General features: G+C 33.7%; 4 protein-coding genes across 8 annotated transcripts; 3 read left to right on the top strand and 1 right to left on the bottom strand.

The window, feature by feature from the left end:
• Window positions 1-1,626: 1,626 nt before the first annotated feature.
• On the bottom strand, window positions 1,627-22,725 carry pigeon (gamma-secretase activating protein pigeon). The gene is made up of 11 exons (XM_018446733.1): window positions 22,720-22,725; window positions 6,011-6,089; window positions 5,648-5,784; window positions 5,276-5,582; window positions 4,855-5,111; window positions 3,466-4,631; window positions 2,864-3,196; window positions 2,464-2,678; window positions 2,146-2,355; window positions 2,002-2,073; window positions 1,627-1,917 (listed from the first exon to the last, which is right to left on the bottom strand). Exons 2-11 carry the CDS (start codon window positions 6,066-6,068, stop codon window positions 1,847-1,849), a joined length of 2,826 nt encoding a protein of 941 aa, XP_018302235.1. The 5' UTR covers window positions 6,069-6,089; window positions 22,720-22,725; the 3' UTR covers window positions 1,627-1,846.
• Window positions 6,621-15,257, top strand: LOC108721925 (glyoxalase domain-containing protein 4). 2 transcript variants are annotated; one of them, XM_018446737.1, is made up of 6 exons: window positions 6,621-6,816; window positions 6,895-6,944; window positions 7,380-7,645; window positions 7,855-8,010; window positions 8,117-8,292; window positions 14,741-15,257. In XM_018446737.1, the coding sequence occupies exons 1-6, from the start codon at window positions 6,727-6,729 to the stop codon at window positions 14,837-14,839; spliced, it is 837 nt and encodes a 278-aa protein (XP_018302239.1). In that variant the 5' UTR covers window positions 6,621-6,726; the 3' UTR covers window positions 14,840-15,257. The 2 variants fall into 2 exon arrangements, with proteins under 2 accessions (XP_018302239.1, XP_018302238.1); XM_018446736.1 differs by lacking the exon at window positions 14,741-15,257 and adding an exon at window positions 8,381-8,693.
• On the top strand, window positions 10,301-19,429 carry LOC108721922 (poly(U)-specific endoribonuclease homolog). Of its 3 annotated transcripts, XM_018446729.1 has the most exons (10): window positions 10,301-10,359; window positions 10,609-10,962; window positions 11,056-11,136; window positions 16,080-16,349; window positions 16,446-16,523; window positions 16,618-16,671; window positions 16,842-17,090; window positions 17,281-18,436; window positions 18,504-18,918; window positions 19,057-19,429. In XM_018446729.1, exons 1-10 carry the CDS (start codon window positions 10,311-10,313, stop codon window positions 19,288-19,290), a joined length of 2,940 nt encoding a protein of 979 aa, XP_018302231.1. In that variant the 5' UTR covers window positions 10,301-10,310; the 3' UTR covers window positions 19,291-19,429. The 3 variants fall into 3 exon arrangements, with proteins under 3 accessions (XP_018302231.1, XP_018302233.1, XP_018302232.1); XM_018446731.1 differs by lacking the exons at window positions 10,609-10,962; window positions 11,056-11,136 and having other exon boundaries at window positions 10,308-10,359; XM_018446730.1 differs by lacking the exons at window positions 10,301-10,359; window positions 10,609-10,962; window positions 11,056-11,136 and adding an exon at window positions 15,524-15,835.
• On the top strand, window positions 20,632-26,152 carry LOC108721924 (poly(U)-specific endoribonuclease homolog). 2 transcript variants are annotated; one of them, XM_018446734.1, is made up of 6 exons: window positions 20,632-20,919; window positions 23,099-23,227; window positions 23,689-23,862; window positions 24,296-25,133; window positions 25,235-25,664; window positions 25,738-26,152. In XM_018446734.1, exons 1-6 carry the CDS (start codon window positions 20,862-20,864, stop codon window positions 25,972-25,974), a joined length of 1,866 nt encoding a protein of 621 aa, XP_018302236.1. In that variant the 5' UTR covers window positions 20,632-20,861; the 3' UTR covers window positions 25,975-26,152. The 2 variants fall into 2 exon arrangements, with proteins under 2 accessions (XP_018302236.1, XP_018302237.1); XM_018446735.1 differs by having other exon boundaries at window positions 20,633-20,913.
• Window positions 26,153-26,869: the final 717 nt, after the last annotated feature.

The raw sequence follows: 26,869 nt of genomic DNA, 5'->3' as shown, positions 1-26,869 counted from the left end.
TTACGGTGCAGCTACATATCTGCACTCTCTCAGACTCTTGTATATATATATATATATATATTGTCTTGTAGAAAAAATATTTTGACATAAAATTTGTTTTGATGTTTTACAAAACTACAAAGCCTGATAAAGAGGTGAATTTTGCAATTTCGCTTAACAAATTCACTCTTAAAAACTTATAATAAATAAAATGATATTGTCTAAAACTTATAAATAAAATGATATGTATCTACACCCCTTATTCGCGGTGTAGATATATGTTTTCATGCTGATATTTTATCTCCTAGAAGTAATATTGTGCCATATAAGATTTTTTTATTTCTTTTTTTATGAAGCTGCAAAAGTACGTACAGAGCCCAATTTTGCAAGTTGGTTCTTGAAAAATTATAATAAATAAAATTATGTGCACCTCAACCGCACTATAGTGCACATCAGGGGAGATATCACAATGAATTTTTATTTTACTTTTAAAAAAAAAAAAATCGCTTTGTTCGAGCCTTAAAAAAATTCGAGAATTATTGTAAATATTAGATTATGTCCAAAGACGCACTTCTAACGAGTAATTATTTACTCTCTGTATATTAGATAGCATTTATATTGGATAACAGATCTGAGAATTGAACACTAATTTTTTAATAAAAATATGTACTTAATTTTTTACTGTAATATGTTCTTTATTTATTAATAAATTCTGTACTTAGCATTTAAAGTTTACATTTTACGTTATGATCTTCTTTATCGATACGTAAAATTAGGGGCACCATATTTTGTTATATTAAACAATTAATTCTAAGATACTAGATTTAACAACAAATGTATGTATAATTTATATTTATGTATAATATACATATACATCAATAATAGACATCATGCAGATGCTAGTCGCAAATACTTATTAAACTCATTATATCACATGTCTTTGATAAATTATAAGTGTGCGTTTGGGGAGATGTTATTAGCGCTATATTTGTATCATTCTATCTTTATCATTCATTAGACACGTAAAAGATAAAATGGAAAAAATAGTACTAATAGCATTTCTCCAAGGCATTCTAAATTGACAATATCAAATCACATATAAAAAGTGAGAATCAACAAAACTTGATATTACAATTTATTTAACTACGTAAGTTCCTCTCTCTTTCGTACTTCTTATATCCGCGTAGGAATGTAATAATAAAGATATGAAAAGCAGAGAGTAACAACAGCGCGAACGCTTTTTAATAAATGATGCTTACAATAATTATTTCTCATTATCTAGCTTTGGCCTATACCAAGACGGAAATTATTCGCATGAAAGGTAAAAACTTCCAAAACGCGGTCATAAATATCTGCAATATGCAGTACTTAATTAAGCTTGTCAAGTAACTAGATGTGTTACTTTCACTTATTGATATTAAATTTTGTAATTACTACTGGTAACTAAACTTCCATGGCACTTGCTATTTTGGAGATTCTTGTTAAAATACAAATTATTTATAAGTATATAATATCTCTTGCAATTAATCTTTGATCCTTAACTTAAAAAAATTAATTTCATACACACGGATGTGATTTAAGAATTATATGAAAGTTATACGATGTAAGTGCAAATACATAGAAATTCTATATAAATTTGGAGTGAGATCCGTTTGTCTACGTCATTAATTCGTTAATTTAATATAAAATTTTCTGATTTGTTGGTCCAGTGGCAAAAATCCAAGCACTGATTACTATGAGTGGCTATAAGTCAATCGCGTAATCAAACGGGACGCTTCCTACATTTGCCACCTAATTGATTCAGTAATTATTAAATCAAATGACTATTTGAGACATTTTTCGATTTACAAGCTAAATTTAATTTCCATTAGAGAAAATCCTCCGTAGATGTTACTGTCGCTTCTATCAATAGTCCGAAATCTAATTCTGTAAGACTAGCTGCAAAACAAAAATTATATTTAAAAAATATCCTTAAGATAACATAATTAATTGTGTTGAGAATGTCATTCAATTAAGTCTCACCTTTTGCAGTAAGTAAATCCAGAAAGGTATCTAATGGTGACAAACGATCCGCAGAAGGAAACGCTGCCAAACCTGAAAACAATTTATGCTTGCATAATAAAAGTTATATTTATTAAAATATTAAAATATGTATATTTTACTCACTATTATGATGATTACGGTGTTGTAAAGTCCGACTACTGATTCGACTCTGGGATACTTCGCCGCACAGAATATTAGCGGCGTGTTCTCTGGCTCGCAACATTAAACTAATTGGATGTAACCATTGATTCAAGAGTCTCTTTGCGCGAGATCTTGGTAACAAGGACAACAACTTCAATTTCTGAACGACATTTTCTTTCGTATCGCTTATATCTAAACGGGAGATCATCAGCTTATATTAGAATGTATATATCTTCTATCTACATTATACTTAAAAACTGCAGTAAAGATACAATAATTTCTTATTACATAGATATATACCAGCTAAGATAATCTTGGTGACATCAACTTGAAGTTCAAATACTGAGCGTTCAATGTATTGCAGAAACATTGAGAATTTAAGAGTACGATAGCCAAGATAAGTAAAAAACGACGCAAATCCTTGTGGCGCTGGGAAAGCGATGCTCTCTATAGAGTACCTATATCGCTGTAAGAGCATAAACAACAACCATCGTCTTGCTTCGTCTAATTGGTCTCTACAAAAATAACATTATATTCAATGCAGTTATGAGATAAATAAATGCTCAAGTTTAAATTTAGATACTATTTGATACTGTAGAATGCAATGTACAAATTATAAATTTACATTTATTTATTAGATAAATCATAATTAATATAGCAGTATATATAAAATTATACTGTATATAAAATAAGGTCTTACATGAGACTAAAACCACGTTCCTGCTCAATTCTCGGATCAACTCCAGCTGCTCTACAAAGTATTTGACACAATATACGTGACGCTTCCAATTGCGCAGCCACGTATCTCGTGGCCATGGCATGAACATGTAACGGGGTACAAGAACCTCGCGTATGTATAGTTGACGTATGCGTGCCATTCTTTAGAAGATACATCGAAAGTTCTCGCAAATTAACAGACACAATGTGCTCCTGTTTCGAAGCAGTGCAACTTTCTGTCTCGTTAAACGGTAAGCCTGAATCCAACTTGATGTTTCGATTACTCATGAAGTCTCCAAGCGGCATCGCAACAAATCTGTTAAACATTATTATTTATTATTGAAATTATTATTTATAAATCTGGTTAATATAAAAAATTTTTCTGTATAAAACAATATAAAGAAGAACTTGTATTAATTTTATAAGCAACTGTCTAAATAATATACATATAGATTACATACAAATAATAGATAAATATGTGTATATTTCTTTGTTCAAGAAGAAAACACAAATAAGGCGAATTTGCACTACTTTCACATTAGCATGCAATTAGTTACACGGAATTAGCATGAGAAATGTTATTACCCTCCACTTGGAGACATTGGAGTACTGCATCTGGATAACGCTTCTGGTTGATAACAAGCCAAAGAAACTAGCAGTTTTTCCGCAATATGACTAGGTCTGAATCTCAGTTTGTCACTACCATTTTTGCTCAACTGATCCCACAATCTAGTCCATAAATCACTACGATAAGGAACGAGCCTTTGTTGCGGCGAAAGTAACATTACTGATGTGTTCCAAAGTTTCTCGTGACTCAGTTTGATCTCTAAATCGTTCATCTTTATATCGAAAGTCATATAATCGCCTATGGTAGTAACGGGCAATAGGGATAGTAAAGGAATAGTATCAGCAAGAAGATTTTTTTGTACTAAAGCGTAAGAGTTTCCTATAAGAATTTCCTGCATAAAGCGTGGGATGTCTAATGAGCGCGGCTTCTCTGCGATAATGGACATTAACTCCGCGATAATTTCTATGTCGTTTTTATGACAGAGAAAATAATGAAGTATTCCCAAGCGAACTTCCACAGAAGTCTCTTTACGAAAAACCTCAATAAGAAAATCTGAAGGAATCGTCAACTGCACGAGGTCTAAAGTAGGTAAATCTATCGTCAGTATACTCGTGTTAGAATTTGCGAGTAGACTATTTCCATCTGAACTCTTGCCATCGGGATTATTGTGATGGGAACTTCTTCTTATTCCTTTACTAGGATTATCTAAATCGAATAGTGGTACCAGATAAGAGACACGAGATGGAATTGACGGTGGTGGACCGCACAGTATATGACAGCAGGGCTCGTGATTCACGCCGATCTCGAGAAGATGTACGAATAGTCCCGGTACGAATACGATCATATGATGGCTCTCATAAATCGCGAAAGTTGGCCTCATCAGCTTGGCACGCGACCACGATATACCCGGTATAACACAATGGATCACGCAACTGTGATGCAGCAGCGTCACCGAGTATGCAAAATGCACCGTGTTGGATTCGTTCAAGGAGTTAAGTACATGCTGCGGCGGCTGTACAGGTCGATAAAGATAGTAGTGACAAACGCAGACCATCCCCTTGGTGTCCGACACCACTATAAGATCTAGGGAACAATCGTGGACTCGCAGGGGTATCACGTCATCTTCGTAAGTCCCGCAACTAGAGGACGGCGACAGTAGCGGTAAGTTTAATGGGATATTCAGCTAAAAAGATACAATAAGTTTTATGCTAATACGACGCCATGCATTTTGCTACGAAGTTTAATTAACAAGCATACGAGATATATTAAATTAGGCATATTAATCAATTTGGCATATAATCTATATTATATAAATTCAATAGACAGTTAATAAAAGTTACATAGATTAATAATTTGGATAGATGATATACATATATTCTTGTTGTTCTTCATTATCAAATGCTCACCACTGTTTCATGAGGCAAGTCATCATGAAACTGAAGACCACTGAGGGTTGGTTTAGAAGACCTGGAATTATTCTCGTCCTCATTTTCAGTAACCACACTTGCAGGAATTCGTCGATGATGTATGTGGTAAAGGACTTGATTAATCATATCCCATTGAGCCCATATAAACGTTTTTACAAGTATTTCGGATTTCAGTTCCTTTATCGGTCTTGAATGGCTTACAGATGTATCGAATTGAGCAGTATATGTCAGAATACCTTAAAATAACACACAAATTGCAAAGGTATGTTAATGATTATATATAAAATATTTGTTCCAACTATATATTTTAACTTCAAATTTAAAAATTCTATTTTTATACACAAATGGTAGTAAAATTCCAATAATAGTAAAACAAAAAACTATAATACAATCTACTCACATTCATGATGTATCAGAACTAGAAATTTATCTACACCCAGTTGCTCTTTTTCTCTGTATAGGAATTGTATCCGCACTTGTTCAGATCTCTTTATTTCCAAATCGTGTACTTTGGTATCGTCATTAGTTAATTCTACAATGAACACTCTGTAGAATTCTCCATAGGATTCATGCTCTGAGCAGCGATCTTCCAGAGGATCTGACGTTTTCAGGCAACTTTTCTGTTTCGTCACATATCCCATCAGAGTATGACTTTGATTGACCGTAGCTTGAACAACGTTTAGTACTTCCGAAAAGCGGTGCAGTACCTAATCCAATCAATATTAAAAAAATAATCATGTGGCAAAAGATTCTTTTTTCTCATGGTCCTTACCTGTAATTTGTTGTCAATCTGGTCGTAACGACCGACTACAGTACATGATATGCATACATCGTTCCTCTTTGATTCTTCCATCCATCCAATAAGTATCGAACCGTCTTTCTCTTGTCCAAGTAACTTCCATTGTTCGGCTAAGGAAATAAAGGGATCTTTTTTCTCAATAAATAGTCTTATAATATAATAATTTACATTGATTAACACTGAAAATTATCTGTTGTGCTCCAAATATCTTATATAATCGTTTATGTCATTATTTTTACATGTACGATGATGTGCAAAATATTTTTATAAAGATAAGATATCCTACATTTCAATATCATCTTTATTATTTAATAAATTAACAATCGCGACAGTTACCTGTGTTGGCATTTTCCGACAGAAGCGAACATAATTTCGCTGCGAGGTTCTCTATCATATCTATTAAAGACAACAATTCCTGAAAAATTTACGTTTCTCCGATTGTTCACACTGCGTTTTAATAACAAAATACGTATGTCCGGTGTGTTCCTCTTTTTGATGCTTTTGGAAATTCTGGAATCTGACTTCGAGTCTTTCTTGGCTGCATTCGGGGAGACGCTATTAGCGCTATTTGTGTCATTCTATCTTCATCGTCCATTAAACGTGAGAAAAGGATAGATGACACAAATAGCGCTGATAGCGCGCTCCTCGAATGCAGCCCTTGTCGTCTGCTGTTTGCCGAACCAAGCCGAGCGATGCCGAATCGTCACGAAAATTTGCCTTAATTGTTTCTGAAAGTCTCGAGATCGGGTGAATCAACATGAATCGACAGTAGCATCTGTCAGTCAAAATTAATCTGATAATTTCGTTGCTTCTACGTTGCGGTTTTATTTAAAACGGAAAAAATAATTAGTTCAATCTGTTAAAAATTAAGCTAGACGTGATTGATCCAACTCGAGTAAGAGCAAGTAGGAGCGGCCGGTTCTGAGAGTGTATGTTTATTCTTTCCCTCTCGACTTCTGAAACATTTTCTGCTTCTGAATCTGTCGGTTCAGTCGATTGTGATTAATCGTAAACCTACTGGTTATTGAAAAGATACGATTTTCGAGGAAAAAATGGTTGCTGGACGCGCGTTGCATTTTGTATTCAAGATACCGGATCGCGGGTTAACGGCAAAGTTTTATCGAGAGATTCTCGGGATGAAGGTAATAACAAGTTTCTTTTGTTTTCCTTGTTTGTCACGCGATTCGATTTGTTGATTGTTGGATTATGTGTCTCTGCAGGTGTTGAGACACGAGGAATTTTCAGATGGATGCGAGGCCGCGTGCAACGGGTGAGTAATCGCTGTGACTTGTCATTGTGGTGGAATCATTTCTTGATAATGCGTTTACTATACATTTTCCATGTACTTGAAACAACGAAAAAAAGAGAATTTGTACTTTTATATTAATTATTAATATAATATAAAATGTAACAATAAATATATATATATTTATTGATTTGTATTTTTTTATCATTATATATATGATGTATTTGCTTTTAAATTTTTCTAATATCAAACGGCTCCTTTCAACCTGTTGATATTTGCACATTTAGAATTAATCTAACATAATCTACAATATTATTTACAATACAATTTATTTTGTATTATATTTTTTGTGTTATATTTTATGCTATATCTTTTTTTTGTTAGTATCAAATGAATCACATTCCTTATTCATATAAAACATTAAAATTTTGTAACATTGTAAATACATTTCTTTTATAGACCATATGCAAATCGTTGGAGCAAAACAATGATAGGATATGGCCCCGAGGATACACATTTTGTCATTGAGTTGACATATAATTACGGGATTAAAGAATATGAAACTGGAAACGATTTCAAAGCTATCACTATACGTTCAAAAGATGTGATTGAAAAAGCACGTGCAAATAATTGGCCAATACATGAAGAAGATGGAAAATTTGTAGTACAGGCACCTGGTGGATATAAATATTACATTGTTAATGAGCAATCTCCTACTAACAGTGGTAAATATAAAGAAAGTCAGTCTATACTTTTAACAATATTGGCACAACGATCACTTTCAAGTTAAAATTGTATAAATCAGTTTGTGATATTACAGTAATAATAATTTATAGAATAAGAGTTATAAAATGGTCATGAAAAAGAAAATAATTACAGTATCACATTTTTAGCAAAACTTATTTTTTTTTTAAATATTGGCTGTTTCGAATAGATCCAGTAGAAAAAGTTACTCTATCCAGCTCCAATCTTGAACGTACCATTACCTATTGGAAGGATATTTTGGGATTACAAATATTTGGTAGGAAAGATAAAAGTGTGTTGATGGGTTATAGCAAAGATCAAGTCAAACTTGAATTTGAAGATATTGGTGAGTGTACACATAATATTTAATTCGTTTTAATTTTTTATTAAATTTATAATTACTGTGATTAAGTATTTAATATGATTTGTTATTAATAAATTTTGTATATTAGGTACTGAAGTTAATCACGCAAAGGCATATGGACGTATCGCTTTTTCAGTACCGGTTTCAGAGCAACCAGCGATCCAGAAAGCTATTAAGGAAAATGGAAATAAAATCTTGACTGATTTGATAACTTTAGATACACCAGGAAAAGCTTCTGTAAGAGTTATTATTCTTGCTGATCCAGTAAGTATTTTGCAATATTTGAAACAAAACGCTTACAATTTAAAATACGCAGTTGCATTTTATAAATTTCATTGTGATTGTTTTCCAGGATGGGCATGAGATCTGTTTCGTAGACGATGAAGGATTTAGACAACTCTCAGTTCCAGATTATCCGAGTGAAGAAATTTTAAACAGATATATTAAAAAGGAATCAACAGATAATGTGTAAAAAATTACTTCTACCATTGAAGTATTTGTAATATAATAATATTAAGTGTAGGAAGAGTCTGAGAGACTTGACCATACAGGAGAGTGAAATCAGTTCAAATATCTCGTTCAAATTTTGCGCCAAGCTTGTCAAGCCGACATGCGGGTCATCACATGACATTAGGCCTGTTCTTTTTAGCTGAATTTTTTGCATGGTTCATCTTTTCTTTTTTTTCTCTCCAACGCCAACATAGAGAGAAAAGGAAGAAAGATGAACCGTGCAAGAACTTTAGCAAAAAGAACAGACCTAATGGTCGCGTTCAACAGACTCAACTGTTGCGAAGCGGATCCGTGAGCGCTTGCTGTTATCAGTGTATTTTTTTTTAGATCGTCCAATAGCAATAAGCGCTCACGGATCTGATCCGCAACAGTTGAGTCTGTTTCTTCTTCTTCTTCTTCTTCTTAATTAATGGCTCCTGCCTCCCAAAAGTCTCCGGAGGCAATACGGCCAGATCACGTCATGGGATTTTTCAAAGTCGAATATGCAATACAGTCATTCGGGAGTTTCGGCGCAATGTGACAATTTCACGTTGCCACCGTAGACGCAGCCTAACAAGGCTACGAATCTCACGGCGGAAGGGCGAGCGGCGTAAACGCGCCGCTAGCACAGGATGGTATGTCGGGACCACGCGCAGGCGCAGAAGCGCCGCGAGTAGCCGTGGACAAGCGCCGCGAAAATACAAATTATAACAAACGATCACAGGCCAAGCCAAAGCTCACAAATAATTGACAGATCTTTGCCGAGGGATTACACAAGGCACGAGTAATGACAATGTTGGAATCCTGGGAGGAATCCTGATCGAGGTCATTGAGAGCTAACCGAATGGGAGCAGCGTGAGGTTCAGTTGAGTCTGCTGAATGCGACAATTGTAGCGGTGATAACGGCCGATAACCGCTTGGCGCGAAAATTTGAACGAGGTATGATATGAGATATTTAAAATAGTTCAACTGTGTTTTATGGTCAAATCTCCCGGACTCTCCCTAGATACTGTGGTGGAATACTAATTGTAAAGAAATTAAGGAAGTGTTTATACTGGGGCCGTAATCTGTAAGAATTGATCAATGAAAAATTGAATAATAACAGTCCAATGAAAAATTGAGTACTAACAGTCGAGTATTCTCCTCTTACAGGCGAATGAGAGGGGAATACTCGACTGTTATTACTCAATTCTTACAGATTACGGCATACGACATACGGTTACGGCCAGTATAAATGCTCCCTAATACTTAAAACTTAAGTGAAACAAAACATCTAAATAAAAACATGTAAATACGCAAATAAAAAAATGTTCTCATAGTTTTGCGAAAACAAACTTTACTTTTTGTATCAAATTGTATGGAATTAAAAAATGCCATGTAAAATGTATGTCATTATTCTCATTATCAAATTGAATTGAATTTTATTACATAAAAATCTAGCATCACAATTCAAAATTCTCAATTCGGTCAAAAATTTTGTATGAGTAGAAAACTGATTTTTTATAACTTTTTCGTAGAAATAGAAGATGCTGACGCTTAGATATAAAATGGTAATTCTGGGATACGAACGTTTATCAGCTGTAATTATACTGAAAGCATTTAATTGTATTAGTGAGTGGTCAATAGATCAGTAACGTAATCTTTCAACATGCCTATATCATTACCAAGAAAGACGCAATTACTAAGAAGATTGACAAACGTAAAAAAAGTATAAATGTATTTTTTATTATCTTATAGCCATCGAGTACGCCAGTGTTCTAAATTAGTATAAGCCTATCATTTCCATAATAGAGATGAAGATCCAAATTTTACTACTCTTTCTCTTAACGTTTCTTTTAGTCAGTAAGTATATACATAATAGCTGTATTTAAAATTGCTTTATGTATTATTATATATAAACCATTTTTTTTATGTGTAACTTTATGTTACTCAAATTAAACTTTTATGTAAGTGTTACATTATTATATTGATAATATTTTAAGTAATTTTTGACTGTCTAATATTTTTTTATCTACGTTAAATTAACTTTTTAATATGTCAACGAAAAAAACATTTTTCTTGGATTTATTGGACCTTATTCTTCATTTTCAGATTATGTAAATACAGGAAAATTGGGATCCATCTCGCGAGGCTTGTCACGAGGCTCATCACGAAGTTCTTTTTTGTCTAGATTTTTTGGATCTAGTTCAAGTTCCAGTTCTAAGTGGAACCATAGAAGTTCATCAGGCAGCCATACAACGGGATCAAGACATTACGGATTTGGAAGTTCATCAGGTGGACACACGACAGGGTCAGGCTCCACTGGCCATGGAAGTTCATCTGGTGGACACATGACAGGATCAAGTCTTTTTGAACATAGAAATTTATCAGGGGGACAAACGGGAGGATATTTTGGAAATTTATTAAAGGGATTACCAAGATCAAGCCCGACTGAAACTTTATCGAGTCAGTATATGATGTGATTATAATGAAAGAGAAGATATTATTTATTCTAATTTTCCTGTAGTTATAGCATTATATCTTTTACTCTTATTGTAGATCAAAAGAAGTCTTTGCATAAACAAGATAAAGATGTATCTTCGACGTTTTTACAAACTGAAGGAGGTGCCACACGACATTGTAAGTGCTGCAGCAAATAGTAATTATAATCGTTCATTTTTTATGGAATGTTTAATATGGATATTTTTGTTTTTGTAAAGCTCAAACTAATTCCGGGCAATCAGGTCGGCTATTAACATACGGCGATATATATGGCGGTATTATTAGTATTGATTATCTTGTTATTTATATATATACAGTTAGAATATATTATTAGAAAGAAAGAATTTTCAAATGTTTTGTTAGCTGAGATATATCTAATATTTTGTTCTAATATTTTGTTTCATGTCTATTTTCACTCGTTTGTCTTTTTCTATTATATATAAAAAAATATATTCTTTTTCTAGGAAATAATTTTCTAGGCACTGGTGTAGACTATATTTTAAGAAATTATGCTAAGAGTGGAACATTAAGCTCTAGAATAGATAATAAACAAAATTCTGAATTATATAATCGATCAGCACGGTACAATCCATACAGTCCATCAGCACCGTCGACTAATCATTCGTCGAAATCCACCTTCGCAAAATTATGGTATATACTTTTTATCATTTTCAATAAATTTATGCGTTTAAATTCTTGAAATTTAAGAAATAATATTTATCAATTATAATGACAGATTATGACATAAAATTAACGTTAATTAAAAGAATAAATGTTTTAGCAAATATAAATAATTTAAACATAATTATAAATTAGTAGATATATATAACTTTCTTGCAGCTTCAACTTCTTTTGGCCAATCAAACGTGTCTTATAATCAATCACAAGAAACTGCACCTAGTAATAATCTTCCGTGGAATAATCCTAATTTCAATCGGATCCAATCTCATCCACTAGGTTCCACTTCTACTAAAATCGGCTACAAGGATCATCTGCGTCCAACTTCGATGCCCATTCCTTCTGCACCTTATCCAAGTCATCCCTTGAGTCATTCGAATCAACCTCATATACCTCATGTACTTTCCATGAACAATCCAAGTCATTCTTTTCCCAGTCAATCATTTGGACATATTTCTAGTTACCCAGCGCATATTCCGCCACCTATATCAGGTACATTCGGTAATCCTTATTCTACACATCCCGTTGGAGGAACGTATGGCGCAGCTGGACACATTTATTATCCGCAACAACACGTTCTGGCTCAGCCAGTAGCGCAACCGTACATACCCGGACAAACGGTCATAATGGTTCCCGGTCAACAAGACACCGGCAGAGGCTTTGGTCAAATGATGAAAGAAGCACTTGTGTTCTCCACAATCAACGTCGGTGTGAATAGGCTGATAAATCCGCATCAGCATGATTACAGTAGTCCGAGTAGTGGTACCGGTACCAATGAAACGCATATAACTTACAATAATTATTATTTTAATACAGCTCGTCCGGGTAGTGTTTCTCTGGCTTCATCAAATATTCCTCGAGGAAATGTTTCCGTTGCGTCTCCTGTCAATCCAAATCCCAATCTAAATCCAATGATTACTCCAGATGTATCAATTCCTACAATTGTCAGCAACGGTAGCACAACATATCCAGTTGGTAGTTCTTCCTTAAACACAGTCGGTACAGCTAACAATGTGGAAATTCCTTCAGTTGTAGCTCCTAATGAATTTTCTATTAGCAATACAGGGAATAATCAAAGAATGTTCAATCAAGGAACAGCTATTTATTCTCCGCAATATAAAATATCAGATGACGATCTATTAATGTTGACCGAAGAGTTATTCGTGAAACAAGAAGTCGACATATCCAAGTATTTGACGTTACATCTTCAGAGTAAATCTGAAAACGTAACCGATGTAGCTAAGGGACCGTAAGTTTTGCATTTAAATCAATCCCAATTACTATTCTTATCTTATTTACACATTATTCGTTTCCAGATTAATTTACGTGCAAGAAGAGACATATGACTATCCAACGATCTTAGCTATTCGAGCTTTGTACGACAATTACGAACACAATTCTATTGTGAAAGAAACTCGTACAGCGGAAAAGCGAAAGAGAGAGGACTTTCTATTAGATATGTTTGTTAATACGAATGTGATGGCCAGAGCTCTACGATGGTTATCAGATCGAGGTTTCATCGATCCCGATGATTTCGAGAGAAAGGACACTTTGCGGCGTATCTGGTTCAACATGTTTAATGGTGCTACGTCAGGTTTTGAGCGAGTGTTCACATCTGAAAAATATGGTACGGAGCTTCTTGGGGTGCAAGACTGGATCTATTTTAACTATCAGGAATCAAAGAATCGTATTGATTACATGGGATACGTTGATATTATGAAGCTTGGCGACGTGAGTCATTATATTATATCTATGGATGTGCAATGTATGTAAAATATATTGTCATGTCTTAATGTTATGCACGAAAAGAATGTAAAAGTATATTGTACATTTGTAAAATTGGTTATTGGAATTATTTGTTTTTCGCAGAGAGCCTCATTGGTGAAATTGAACTTCCAAATGGATGGTATTATTAGACCAAACGCAACGATATTCGTGGGCACGTTTCCCGAACTTGAGATGGCTTTGTACACGATATGTTTTTATACGAGGCCGAATAATTTATGTCCCGTTTCACTTGGCGGAAAGAAATTTAATATATTCACGCATTCATTTAGATATTACGGACAAGATGTTATAGATCTTGCGCTTCCTATTTTTTAATTCTGTATAATATGAATCAATTCTCGAACGTGATAATGTAAATTATTAAAACATACAGTTTGAACCCATTTTAGCAGACAATATCAAATGTAAAAATGTGTGATTGCAATATATATATTAACTTTTTTTTATTTATGTAGTGCGACAAATTTTGTTACAATAATAAGAAATATATGTATTGCAATTTAGTTGGAAAATTTTTGCGGTTTTATAATAAATATAATAATTTCTTTTCTTATCTTATTCTTACATGATAAAATATAATCTTTTAATATTTAAAATTAAATAAATTTTATAATATTACAGTATAATAATAATTTATAGAATAAAGAGTTAAAAAATGGTCATAAAAAAGAAAATTATATCACAATTATATCACATTTTTAGCAAAACTATCATTATTTTTTTAATATATTGACTGTTTCGAATAGATTAAGTAAAGAAAGTTACTCTATCTAGCTCCAATCTTGAACGTACCATTGCCTATTCGAAGAATGTTTTAGGATTACAGAGATTGATAGGAAAGATAAAAGTATGTTTATGAGCAGTAGTACAGATAAAGCCAAACTTGAATTTGACAATTGGTGAGTACATACATATTGATAATATATACATACTATTTATTTTATTTTAATTTTTTATTAAATTTATAATTACTGTGATTAAGTATTTAATATGATTTGTTATTAATAAATTTTGTATATTATGTACTGAAGTAAATCACGCAAAATATGTACGTATCGCTTTCAAAGTACCGTTTTCAGAGCAACCAACGATCCAGAAATCTGTTAAAGAAAGTGCAAATAAAATCTTGACTGATTTGATAACTTTAGATACATCAGGAAAAGCTTCTATAAGAGTTATCATTCTTGCTGTTATCCAGTAAGTATTTTGCAATACATGAAACAAAACGCCTACAGTGTAGTTGCATTTTATAAATTCCATTGTGATTGTTTTCCAGGATGGGCACGAGATTTGTTTCGTGGACTATGATTTAGTCAACTTTCTAGAGGATTTAGACAACTCTCATTTCCAGATTATTCGAGTGAAGAAATTTTAAACAGATATATTAAAAAGGAATCAACAGACAACGCGTAAAAAATTACTTGTACCGTTGAATTATTTGTAATTTATTAATTTTAAGTGTAGGAGGAGTTTGAGAGACTTGATACAGGATAATTTGATACAGGAGTTAAATCAATTCAAATGTCTCATTCAAATTTTGCGCCAAGCTTGTCAAGCCGACATGCGAATCATGTTGTAATATGACATCCTAGTGCCCAGATAACATGCATATTGCATAAAATATCTAAAAGACCTCATTTAGACATCTTTTAGACATAAGACAGTGGTGACTAACGACCACTAAACAGCGTGAAATTTGAACGAGTATTTGAAATAGTTCAACTATATTATACGGTCGAATCTCCGGGACTCCTCCTAAATATTGTGGTGGAATGCTAACTGACTTAAGTGAAACACGATACCTAAATAAAAACATGTTAATATGCAAATAAAAAAATGTTCTCATAGTTTTGCGAAAACAAACTATACTTTTTGTATCAAATTGTATGGAATTAAGTGCCATGTAAAATCTATGTCATTATTCTCATTATCAAATTGAATTGAATTTTATTACATAAAAATCTAGCATCACAATTCAAAATTCTCAATTCGGTCAAAAATTTTGTATGAGTAGGAAACTGATTTTTTATAACTTTTTCGTAGAAATAGAAGATGCTGACGCTTAGACATAAAATGGTAATTCTGGGATACGAACGTTTATCAGCTGTAATTATACTGAAAGCATTTAATTGTATTAGTGAATGGTCAAAAGGTCAATAACGTAATCTTCCAACGTGCCTATATCATTACCAAGAAAGACGCAATTACTAAGAAGACTGATAAACGTAAAAAAAATATACATGTATTTATCATCTTATAGCCTTCGAGCACGCCAGTGTTCTCAAATTAGTGTAAGACTATCGTTTCCATATAATAGCGATGAAAGTCCGAATTTTGCTATTTCTCTTTCTCTTAACGTTTATTTTAGCCAGTAAGTACGGACACAATAGCTTTATATAAAATTATTTTATGTATTATTATATATAAATCATTTTTTTTATGTAACATTACTGAAATTAAGCTTTTATGTAATTGTTACATTATTATATTGATAATATTTCAAGTAATTTTTGACTGTCTAATATTTTTTTATCTCTACGTTAAATTAACTTTTTAATATGTCAACGAAAAAAACATTTTTCTTGGATTTATTGGACCTTATTCTTCATTTTCAGATTATGTAAATGCAGGAAGATCTGGATTCTCGCGAAGCTCGTCATCACGAAGTTCGTCATCACGAAGTTCATATTCTTCTTCGTCTAGACTTGGATCTAGTTCAAGCTCCAGTTCTAGACATGGAAGTTCATCTGGCAGCCACACAACGGGATCAAGACATTACGGATTCGGAAGTTCATCAGGTGGACACATGACAGGATCAAATCCTTTTGGACATAGAAGTTCATCAGGGGGACACATAGGATCAAATCCGACTGCAACTTCATCGAGTCAGTATATGATATGGTTATAATGAAAGATAAGGTACTATTTATTCCAATCTTTCTGTAGTTATAGCAAAATTATATCTTTTACTCTTATTGTAGGTCGAACCTCGCATCAACAAAATAAAGATGCATCTTCGACATTTTTACAAGCTGAAGGAGGAGGTGCCACACGACCCTGTAAGTGTTACAAAAAATAGTAATTATAACCGTTTTTCATTCATTTTTTACTGAACCATTCATTTTTTATATGAATATTTTTGTTGCTATAAAGCTCAAACTAATTCCGGACAATCTGATCGACTATCAGCACCACATGGCAGTACAGGTATTATTAGCATGAATCTTGTTATTTACAGTTAGAATATATTATTAGAAAGAAAGTATTTTCAAATGTTATGTAGCCGAGATATTATTTCTAATATTTTGTTTATTTCACATCTGTTTTCATTCGTTTGTCTTTTTCTGTTATATAAAAATTAATTCTCCTTCTATTAGGAACTTATTCTGGGAGTCATGGAACATCAGGCTTTACAACAGAGAGTAAACAAAATTCTGCACCATATCATCCATCAGCACCGCATAATCCATCAGCACCGTATAATCCATCAACACCGCATAATCCATCAGCACCGTACAATCCATCAGCACCGTACAATCCATCAGCACCGTACAATCCATATAGTTCAGCAGCACCGTCGACTAATCATTTGTCGAAATCCACTGTGGTACCTTCGCAAAATCATGGTATATACTTTTTACTATTTTCAATAAATTTATGCATTTAAATTCTTTATACTCAAGAAATAATATTTGTTAATTATAATTACTGATTATGACACAATTAACGTAAATTAAAAAAAGAAATGTATTAGCAAATATGAACAATTTAATAAACATAATTAAAAATTAGCAGATGTATATAATTTTCTTGCAGCTCCAACTTCTTTTGGCCAACCAAGCGCGCCTTATAACCCATCACAAGGAACTGCACCTAGTAATCCTCCATGGAGCAATCCTCATTTCAATCCGAGCCAATCTCACCCACCAGGTCCCACTTCTACTAACATCGGCTTCAAAGATCTGCATCCAACTTCGATGCCCATTCCTTCTGCACCTAACTCGCATCCTCCTTATCCTACTTCTGGTTTTAATCCTCCTCCTTATCCCAATCATCCCTTCAGTCATTCGAATCAACCTCACGTACCTCATGTACCTTCCACGCACAATCCCAGTAATTCTTTTCCCAGTCAATCGTTTGGATATCCTTCCAGTTACCCAGCGCATATTCCGCCACCCGTATCAGGTACATTCGGAAATCCTTATTCTACACATCCCGTCGGCGGAACGTATGGCTCAGCTGGACACACTTATTATCCTCAACAACATGTTCTGGCGCAGCCGGCAGCGCAACCATACATACCTGGACAAACAGTCATAATGGTTCCCGGTCAACAAGACACCGGCAGAGGCTTTGGTCAGATGGTGAAAGAAGCACTTGTATTCTCCACAATCAACGCCGGTGTGAATAGGCTGATAAATCCGCATCAGCATTATGTGCCTGATTACAGTAGTCTGAATAGAGATACCAGTCCGAGTAGTGGTACCAGTGAAACGCATATAACTTACAATAATCATTATTTTAATACAGTTGCTCCGGGTAATGTTTCTCCGGCTTCATCAAATATACCTCAAGGAAATGTTCCCGTTGCGTCTCCTATCAATCCAAATCCCAATCTAAATCTAGTGAACAATCCAGTTATTACTCCGGGTGTATCAATTCCTACTATTGTAAGCAACAGTAGCACAACGTATCCAGTTGGTAGTTCCATAAACACAGTAGGTACAGCTAACAATGTGGAAACTCCTTCAGTTGTACCTCCTAATGGATTTTCTACTAGCAATATAGGAAATAATCAAGGAATGTCCAATCAAGGAACAGCTATTTATTCTCCGCAATATAAAATATCAGATGACGATCTATTAATGTTGACCGAAGAGTTATTCGTGAAACAAGAAGTCGACATATCCAAGTATTTGACGTTACATCTTCAGAGTAAATCTGAAAACGTAACCGATGCAGCTAACGGACCGTAAGTTTTGCGTTTAAATCAATCCCAATTACTATTCTTATCTTATTTATACATTATTCGTTTCCAGATTAATTTACGTGCAAGAAGAGGCATATGACTATCCAACGATCTTAGCTATTCGAGCTTTGTACGACAATTACGAACACAATTCTATTGTGAAAGAAACTCGTACAGCGGAAAAGCGAAAGAGAGAGGACTTTCTATTAGATATGTTTGTTAATACGAATGTGATGGCCAGAGCTCTACGATGGTTATCAGATCGAGGTTTCATCGATCCCGATGATTTCGAGAGAAAGGACACTTTGCGGCGTATCTGGTTCAACATGTTTAATGGTGCTACGTCAGGTTTTGAGCGAGTGTTCACATCTGAAAAATATGGTACGGAGCTTCTTGGGGTACAGGACTGGATCTATTTTAATTATCAGGAATCGAAGGATCGTATTGATTACATGGGATACGTTGATATTATGAAGCTTGGCGACGTGAGTCATTATATTATATCTATGGATATATAATGTATGTAAAGTATATTGTCATGTCCTAATGTTATGCACGAATAGAATATAAAAGTATATTGTACATTTGTAAAATTGGTTATAGGAATTATTTGTTTTTTACAGAGAGCCTCATTGGTGAAATTGAACTTCCAAATGGATGACATTATTAGACCAAACGTAACGATATTCGTGGGCACGCTTCCCGAACTTGAAATGGCTTTGTACACGATATGTTTTTATACCAGGCCGAATAATTTATGTCCCGTTTCACTTGGCGGAAAGAAATTTAATATTTTCACGCATTCATTTAGATATTACGGGCAAGATCTTATAGATCTTGCGCTTCCTATTTTCTAATTCTGTATCATATAAATAAATTCTTGGACATGTGTGCAGTGTTGGGTAAGATACTCTTAAAATTTATCTTGATACAGATACAGTTACATGTACGAAAATTTATCTAAATACAGATATAGACATATTAAAATGTATACAGGTACAGATATCAGATACTTTAAAAGTATCTTCAAGTACATTTTAGATACTCTTACATTAATTTTATTGTAATAATGGTAATGTGTAAAATAATGTATTAGTTATTAAATGAATCATTTATTCATTCATTTTTGTTACATTTAGATAATTGAAAGAATTTATAATTATCATAAAATAATTTAGATTAAGAATTATAAGACGATATTATTTATCATTTGTGAAAAGTGCATTTGAAAATTAGTTCAGATGATGTGTTTTTTTATCTAGATACAGGTACAAATACTCGAATTTGAATGTACTTCAAATACAGGTTAGATATACAAAATGTATCTCTATACATGTATCTAGATACATGTATAGAGATACTACCCAACACTGTGGACATGATAATTATTAAAATATACAGTTTGAGCGCATTTTAACAGACAATATCAAACGTAAGAATGTGTGATTAGAATATATAAATTACTTTTTTAAATTTTTATTCATGTAATGCGACAAATCTCGTTACAATAATAAGAAATACGTATATGTATTGCAATTTATTTGGAAAACTTTTGCGGTCTTATAATAAACATAATAGTTTTTTTCTTCTTTTATTCTTATATGATAAAAAATGTTATAATATTTGAAATTAAATAAACAATATTTTTATTTGTCGTTGTGCGTGTGTGTATCTAAAATTTGATAACAATTGTAATTTTACATTGAAAAATACGATTTCCTTTTACTTCGGTGATGTTCTCTTCAAGAATGCAAAATTCAATTTTTTCTGAAATTTGTAATATAATATGAGTTAGTAAAATATATTTTTATACAAAGCAATGTTTTTTCCAAGTAATATTGAATTTAATAGATCTCTTTTAAAAAACACATTATTTTGAGATTTTATATATATATATATTACAAAAAAGATTTTAATAAATATTTTAATAAATGAACCTTGTAAAAAAATGAGCAAAAACGAAAAATCACAAGTTTTTATTAAGGAGAGATCGGTCTGAAAATGACTAAAGGAATTGTAGAGAAAGCGCGAGAAATCTAGAAAATACCGTCCATATATAGCTTTCTTTGAATATCTTTTAAGTAATATAATCTAAGTTTTATAAAATTTTAATAGTTGTTTAAAAAAAATTGTGTTAATAAATGAATTATTATTAATTAAAGTTTTAAACTGAGAAGCGTTTAATCGAATAATTCGACCAATTACAGCTATGTTACAGACGCATAGGATCAGTGGAAAGAGAAAGCCTGCAAAGCATGAATCATTCAATGTTACAGGCGATGGTCACTGGCGTCTAGGCCGTTCAGCATGAGGTCGAACGATAGTAGTCTGTCGACTGTGTGAGCAAACAGTGCGTGTCAGAGGTTTCTTCGAGTTTCGAACCGATTGAGACAACAATTCGGCAGAAGTGAAACGGGCAACAACAAATATGAGAATCAAGACGTGCCTAATCACCGTGATTGTGATTTTATTTATTTTCGGTAATGGTACATGTTATTTTTAAACAGATATTTATAGATTATAATTATTAAAGTGTTGTTAAAGTAACAGGTGCGTGTGAAAAATATCATCGGATTTATACAAGATGCTTTTATAAATTTGCATCAAGTGCATTAATAAGTTCTTCACTTAATCAATTTGTATTAAAATAATTTTGTTGAGCTTTTACGGAAAGTTCGATATTTAAAAACTGTATATGCGTTTCGCGAGTTATCTCCGTGTCCATATTCATTCTTAAAATGCCAACGTTTTATGAACGTTCCAGTTCACTTCATCAGAGCGAGAAGTAGTTTACGAAACTGGTATTTTTCAAGAATGGATATAAACACGGAGATAAGCCATGAAATACAAAGCTTCTATTATAGAAAATACCCATGGAAGCCTCAAAAGTATTAAAGTTTGATATTAATTATCTTAATAATCACTTTAAATTTTGTTAAACTTTAGAATATGCTTTCAAAATCTATGTGAAATGCTCTAACAATGAAATAATACTTTAATTAATCGAGAATCAAGTTTTAGTAAAAAAATTTTATTAAAATTTTGATGACTACGCTCCAAATTAAAAATCTGTTTGAGTAAATTTTCCTTGAAATCAAGTTACGTGTTAACACGGAAGCACAGAAGTTCGTGGAAACTTATTCACTTCTAACTGCCTATAATTCACGAATTACTAAAGCTAATTTATAGCTCACGAATTACTAGCAATTGTGCATGGAAACGTAATTTCTAATTTAGTCAGAAAATCTCATTGTGTGCAATACATATGTTGTGAATTTGAAAAAACCAGTTATTTCATCATTAAAAAAAATATAAAGGATATGTTTAATTAATAAACACGTTTGACTTGTGTCATTTATAAAATAAAAAAAATGATGTATGTGTGTATTATAGGGAGAGTGACGGAATTGAACTTATGCATATTTTTACGATTCATAAAATTGATAATTTTTAATTTGTTCTATATTTTAAAATATGCAAGAAAATAAAATGTATGAATAATGGATCAGCTGTTTAATTAGACGTTAAAAAATGGAGGAAGCATTCTAAAGTCACGTAAGATTTACGTATAATGCCGATAAATTGACTAACAAATATAGACTGCGTAATAAGTGAAATCAGTAGAGCAAATTGCTCTTCCATCTTACTCATAACGTCATGTCGTCAATGTGCTCCTCATATGGTATTATTCACTTGACGGCGTTTACTATAATTGCATTACTGCGTTTATGATACTAAATTGGAGATTCTCATCGAAAGTCACGTACGAAAACTGTTTTAAGATGCATTTGTCAAATTTAATGTTGTACAAACAATAAAAAAAATCGTAGAAATTTTCTCTTACGATTATAGTAGCTTTTTTAGAAGAATTGCAAAAAATTACATATAAATTTAAAAACGACATATGTGTGATTGTAAAGCTATATCGAAATAATTATTAATAAAAATTGCTATTTTCATTACGAAGAGAATGAAAAAAATGTAAATGGACTTGATTTTGAATATATCTATATATCTTTCTCTTGTATAATGTGCGCACGAACTCTCAATAAAGGTATTCATCGTAATACATAATATTGAGCCAATGAGTGAACAGGCAATTGCCGCTACATTATATAATAATCTGTTGAAGAACAATAGGCTTGGCAATCTGTACCGGTGTCGAATCGCGAGAAATAAAAGAGGACACCAAGTTCTATATAGATAGCTTAATAAGCACTCAATCAACGTGTTTTATGACGCAGAAATCTATCTGACATCTCGATTCATTCTAATATGACTACTACTTTTAATAATTTTCACAGTAGGAAATTGTTGGGAATATTCTGAAGTTTTATAACACATACAAATTTGCTTGTACATCTGTACATAAATTTAAATTACGAAGACTGTATCTTTAGCTATGTTTCATCTTTCTTATTCTAAGTTACAATACTCTAACAATAAATTACAATTCTCCTTAGTATTCTCAAGAATTTTCCTTTACGAAGTGGCATAAATGTCGATTTAATTTTTAATATTTAAGTACTGATATACGAAAAGATATAAATCGAATTTTGTGTAGTAATGATTAATCATAGCTGATAATGAGATGAAAGATGAGATGTAGTTAAATGTTGAAATCATTGCATATAATAAATTGCAGGTATAACATTGTGCTTACAGCGGACACAGATGGTCGTAGAACCAGCGGACGGAGAAGCGGTAGTAGTAGTTGGGGCTCCTCCGCCTCTCGAAGTACCTCTCGGCGAGGAGGAACTTCTCACAGAACAACTCAACGGCCCTCACAGACAGGTATGTAATATTATATTTATGCACATTTTATCACTGCATATTTATATTGTTATATTATTATCTATACGTTTTACTATAATAGTATTATATATCTCTATTGCATAATAATTATTTTTTAAATTACTCATGAGATTGTATTCGTCAGTTCTTCTAATATGTAGCATCGTGTTGCACAATATATGTATATTGTTATATACACAATATATATATGTATTGTAGCAATGAAAAAAGAAAACTCCGTATTGTCGATTCAGAAAAACTATAATCGTAAAAGATCATCGGTTTAAGATATTTTTCATAACTGTTTTACATAGAATTGCGCCGTGGTTTACAAATGTTTATGTATCTACGCGTCAGATCTCTTACAAATTCGATGAGTCACTGCTTCATATAGATAATAACCTTCTACGGCTTCGCATGTTTCATTCGTCTCTAATAACATCATCAATCCCGTTATGCAGGCTCAAATCCGAGTAAAATAGGATGGAACGTACAGAACACTAACAATAAAGCATCCGGGAGTTCCGGGACCAGCAATGTCAAACCTCCAGTATCTGAACAAGCTTCCAAGACTAGCGCGACGAATGTGCAATCAGGATATCCAGCTGCGAACGCACCACCATATACTCCATCGGGTATATTAATTATCCTTTCATATCTTAAAATAGGGGGAATGAAATTAATGTACTGGCAGTTTAAATTTCGATAAGACACTCGAGAATAAAATCTCTACGTCTTTTTGCATTTACGATATAGGAGATTAAAATTGCTAAAATTATATCTAATGAAGTATTTTTTGAAGTTAAAGTTACAATATTTCTCCTTGTAAAATCTTGATTTACGATTTTAAAATCTCATTTTTATCAAGATTTAAAGTCTCCTTTTAAAATACCAATTTCCAAACAGCACTTTTTATTTAAGGGATATCCTGAGCACATCCTTAGGACATAGAGACGTCTTCAGGGCGTCCCTTTGAGAATCTGTGCTGCGTGAATCTCTTCGTATAATTGCATAAAGATTGTAATTTTCATAGAATTTATAATTCTAATCTTTCCATATGGTTTCTAGGCGGATATCCTCGGCAACCCGCCAGCAATCCTTATGGCGGCACGGGTTACAACCAGGGCTACCCGTCCTACAATGCCAATCCTTCGTACCCCGGTTACGGTGGCCACTCACCGTATGGCCAGGCTTACAATCCGTCTATGCACCATAATGCGCCACCAGCCTACAGTCCTTACGGTGGACAGTCCCACGGCGGTTTCGGTGGACAGCAATCGTTCGGTCAACCGTCCTATGCCCAGCCATCCTACGTTCAACCGGCTATCGCACAAGCGCCGGCACTCACCGTCCTGCAACCGAGCCGACCTGGTATCGGTCAACTGGCCAAGGAAGCGTTGGTTTATTCCAGTGTGAGCGCGGGCGTGAGCGCGGCTGTAAACAGATTGTTACCGGGTGGCATCTATGGCAGAAGTCCGGGATATAGTAACAGCGACGGCGCCGGTGCCGGTGGTAGCCGCACCGAGATTACATACAATAATTATTATTACAATCAGTCGAATCCGACTAATGGGCAAGCACCGGCAGCGCCTGCGAATAATAACGGTGCGGCTGGCCCCGCCGCCGCCTCCGCCGCCTCCAATCCGCCCAGCTCTGCAATGCCGGTTCAGCCGCCACAGGAAGCGGATAAAAAGGCTGAAGCTAGCGCACCTAGCAATGCTAATTCGCCCAGTCCTCAGCAAGAAAGCAATCCGACTCAGCCGAATTACCCGATCTCTAACGATGAAGTGAAGAAGCTATCGGAAAGTCTTTTCGAGGCGGATAAGAACAACGCGTACAAGTACATCACTGTAAATCTGCAGGGTGAGACGAAGGAAGATAGTACTACGGATGACGCTCCTTTGCCGTAAGTAGCTAGAACCGTTATCCTCATGTTGAAGAAAATAATTGGACAAAATAATTCCGCGCATTAAGAGTTTCATTGACCTCGTCTTGATATAATTTCAGCCTACTCGACGTCAAACCGGAAGCGTATGAAATCCCGACGATTAAAAGCGTGCTGGCGTTGCACGATAATTATGCGATAGACGTTAAAACGAAAGAAACTGTCACGCCCGACGAGCGTAAGGAGGAAACGGAGCTGCTCGACAACTTTATGGAGACTGATGTGTTTAAAACGGCAATGAAGTACCTGGCCGACAAGGGATTTATTCCGAATGACGAGTATGAGTTTAAAGACACTCTGAAACGTATTTGGTTCTCACAATTCCAGCGAGTTGAGGGAGAGCCATCAAGTTCTGGCTTTGAGGCAGTATTCCTCGCAGAGAAGCTCGACTCCTACATGATCGGGCCACAAAATTGGATTTACTTTGCCAAACAGGAGGCGCAGAAGAATCTCGACTATCGCGGATATATAAAAGATATCAAACTAGCAGACGTAAGTAACGACACACTCACCTATTTGATAATTTATTCTACGTGTTTATTACATAATTTCTTTGTCTTCACAGAAGGCAGAAGTTATCAAGATACGTTCGGCATTCAATGTACCTGACACGAAACATTCCATCACGACCCTTCTCGTCGGTTTCTCACCCGAGTTAGAAATGGCTCTTTACACAGTATGCTTCTACTTGCGTCCGAACGACGTTTGTCCGGTTTCATTGGGCGGAAAAGATGTCAACCTCGTTTCTACCAGATTTAACTATTTCGGCAAAGATATTCTGATCGCCGGCTTTGTTGCATGATGAAGTCCGAATTAAAACTTTTTTGAGATTTTTTTATAAATTGTATGATTAAAAATTTCAGTAGTACCTCTAAGAAAAACGTTCAGACAAATCTTATGTCAAAATTAATCTTATGTCATAGAACAAATAAAATTTGTATGTTCTCATACTGCTTTTAGTTTAATTAAGGGGATCCTAAAGCCGTCTGTATTACCGATTAAATCGTAATTTTTGTATAACAAATACTTTTTTCTCTTTCACAGATTCGAAAATCCTTTTCCAGGATTAAAGTATACACATTAATACGTGTTTATGAGATTTATGCTGAGAATGACAAAAAATTTCGAAATTGAAATCTTAAAAAAAATTTTTTATCGTTCTCGGTATAAACTCCAGCTCACAAACACGTATTAATGTGTATACTTTAATCTTGGAAAAGGATTTCCGAATCTGTGAAAGAGAAAAAAGTATTTGTTATACAAAAATTACGATTTAATCGGTAATACAGACGGCTTTAGGATCCCCTTAATATATACACATACTCGTATATATATATATTTATGTAGCATGATATTTTAAGGCGAATTTTGTGCTTTTATTCATTTATGTATTGAATATGTACAAACTTGTATTAATTGTGAAAAAGAAAACAAGCGAGATCTCTCTTTCTCATGGATCATTTTATATTTCCTACAATAAAATCGGAAGGGAAAAATTTTAATGCTTACCTCAGATATCCTGGTGCTCCTTTTTTCTAATTCCGAAAATTCTATCACTGGTATTATAGTCGGTCGTCCGTGGGCGCATCGATTGGGAAACTTCATATGCTTCAATAATTGTATAAGACTTGTACACTGCTCCAAAGTTAGTTTATCGCCGAATTTAATAGCACCTAAAAAGTTCCAAAACTAATAAA

The sequence above is a fragment of the Mycetomoellerius zeteki genome, unplaced genomic scaffold, assembly GCF_001594055.1.
Source record: "Mycetomoellerius zeteki isolate Tzet28-1 unplaced genomic scaffold, Tzet1.0 scaffold188, whole genome shotgun sequence".
In the NCBI taxonomy this organism is placed as follows: Eukaryota; Metazoa; Arthropoda; class Insecta; order Hymenoptera; family Formicidae; genus Mycetomoellerius; species Mycetomoellerius zeteki.
Note: the sequence above shows the minus strand (reverse complement) of the source record. Positions and strands in the feature narration are given on the sequence as shown.

Bases quoted from the DNA above. Each gene is read 5' to 3' on its own strand.
- pigeon (XM_018446733.1), bottom strand. From the start codon at position 6,068: ATGATAGAGAACCTCGCAGCGAAATTATGTTCGCTTCTGTCGGAAAAT. The intron at 2,356-2,463 runs GTATATATCTAT...TCTCCCGTTTAG, and splicing joins CACCAAGATTATCTTAGCTG to ATATAAGCGATACGAAAGAA. The intron at 1,918-2,001 runs GTGAGACTTAAT...TTTGTTTTGCAG, and splicing joins GGATTTACTTACTGCAAAAG to CTAGTCTTACAGAATTAGAT.
- LOC108721922 (XM_018446729.1), top strand. From the start codon at position 10,311: ATGAAGATCCAAATTTTACTACTCTTTCTCTTAACGTTTCTTTTAGTC. The intron at 10,360-10,608 runs GTAAGTATATAC...CTTCATTTTCAG, and splicing joins CTTAACGTTTCTTTTAGTCA to ATTATGTAAATACAGGAAAA. The intron at 10,963-11,055 runs GTCAGTATATGA...CTCTTATTGTAG, and splicing joins CCCGACTGAAACTTTATCGA to ATCAAAAGAAGTCTTTGCAT.
- LOC108721925 (XM_018446736.1), top strand. From the start codon at position 6,727: ATGGTTGCTGGACGCGCGTTGCATTTTGTATTCAAGATACCGGATCGC. The intron at 6,945-7,379 runs GTGAGTAATCGC...TTTCTTTTATAG, and splicing joins TGCGAGGCCGCGTGCAACGG to ACCATATGCAAATCGTTGGA. The intron at 7,646-7,854 runs GTAAATATAAAG...TGTTTCGAATAG, and splicing joins GCAATCTCCTACTAACAGTG to ATCCAGTAGAAAAAGTTACT.
- LOC108721924 (XM_018446734.1), top strand. From the start codon at position 20,862: ATGAGAATCAAGACGTGCCTAATCACCGTGATTGTGATTTTATTTATT. The intron at 23,863-24,295 runs GTATATTAATTA...TATGGTTTCTAG, and splicing joins ACCACCATATACTCCATCGG to GCGGATATCCTCGGCAACCC. The intron at 25,665-25,737 runs GTAAGTAACGAC...TTGTCTTCACAG, and splicing joins AAGATATCAAACTAGCAGAC to AAGGCAGAAGTTATCAAGAT.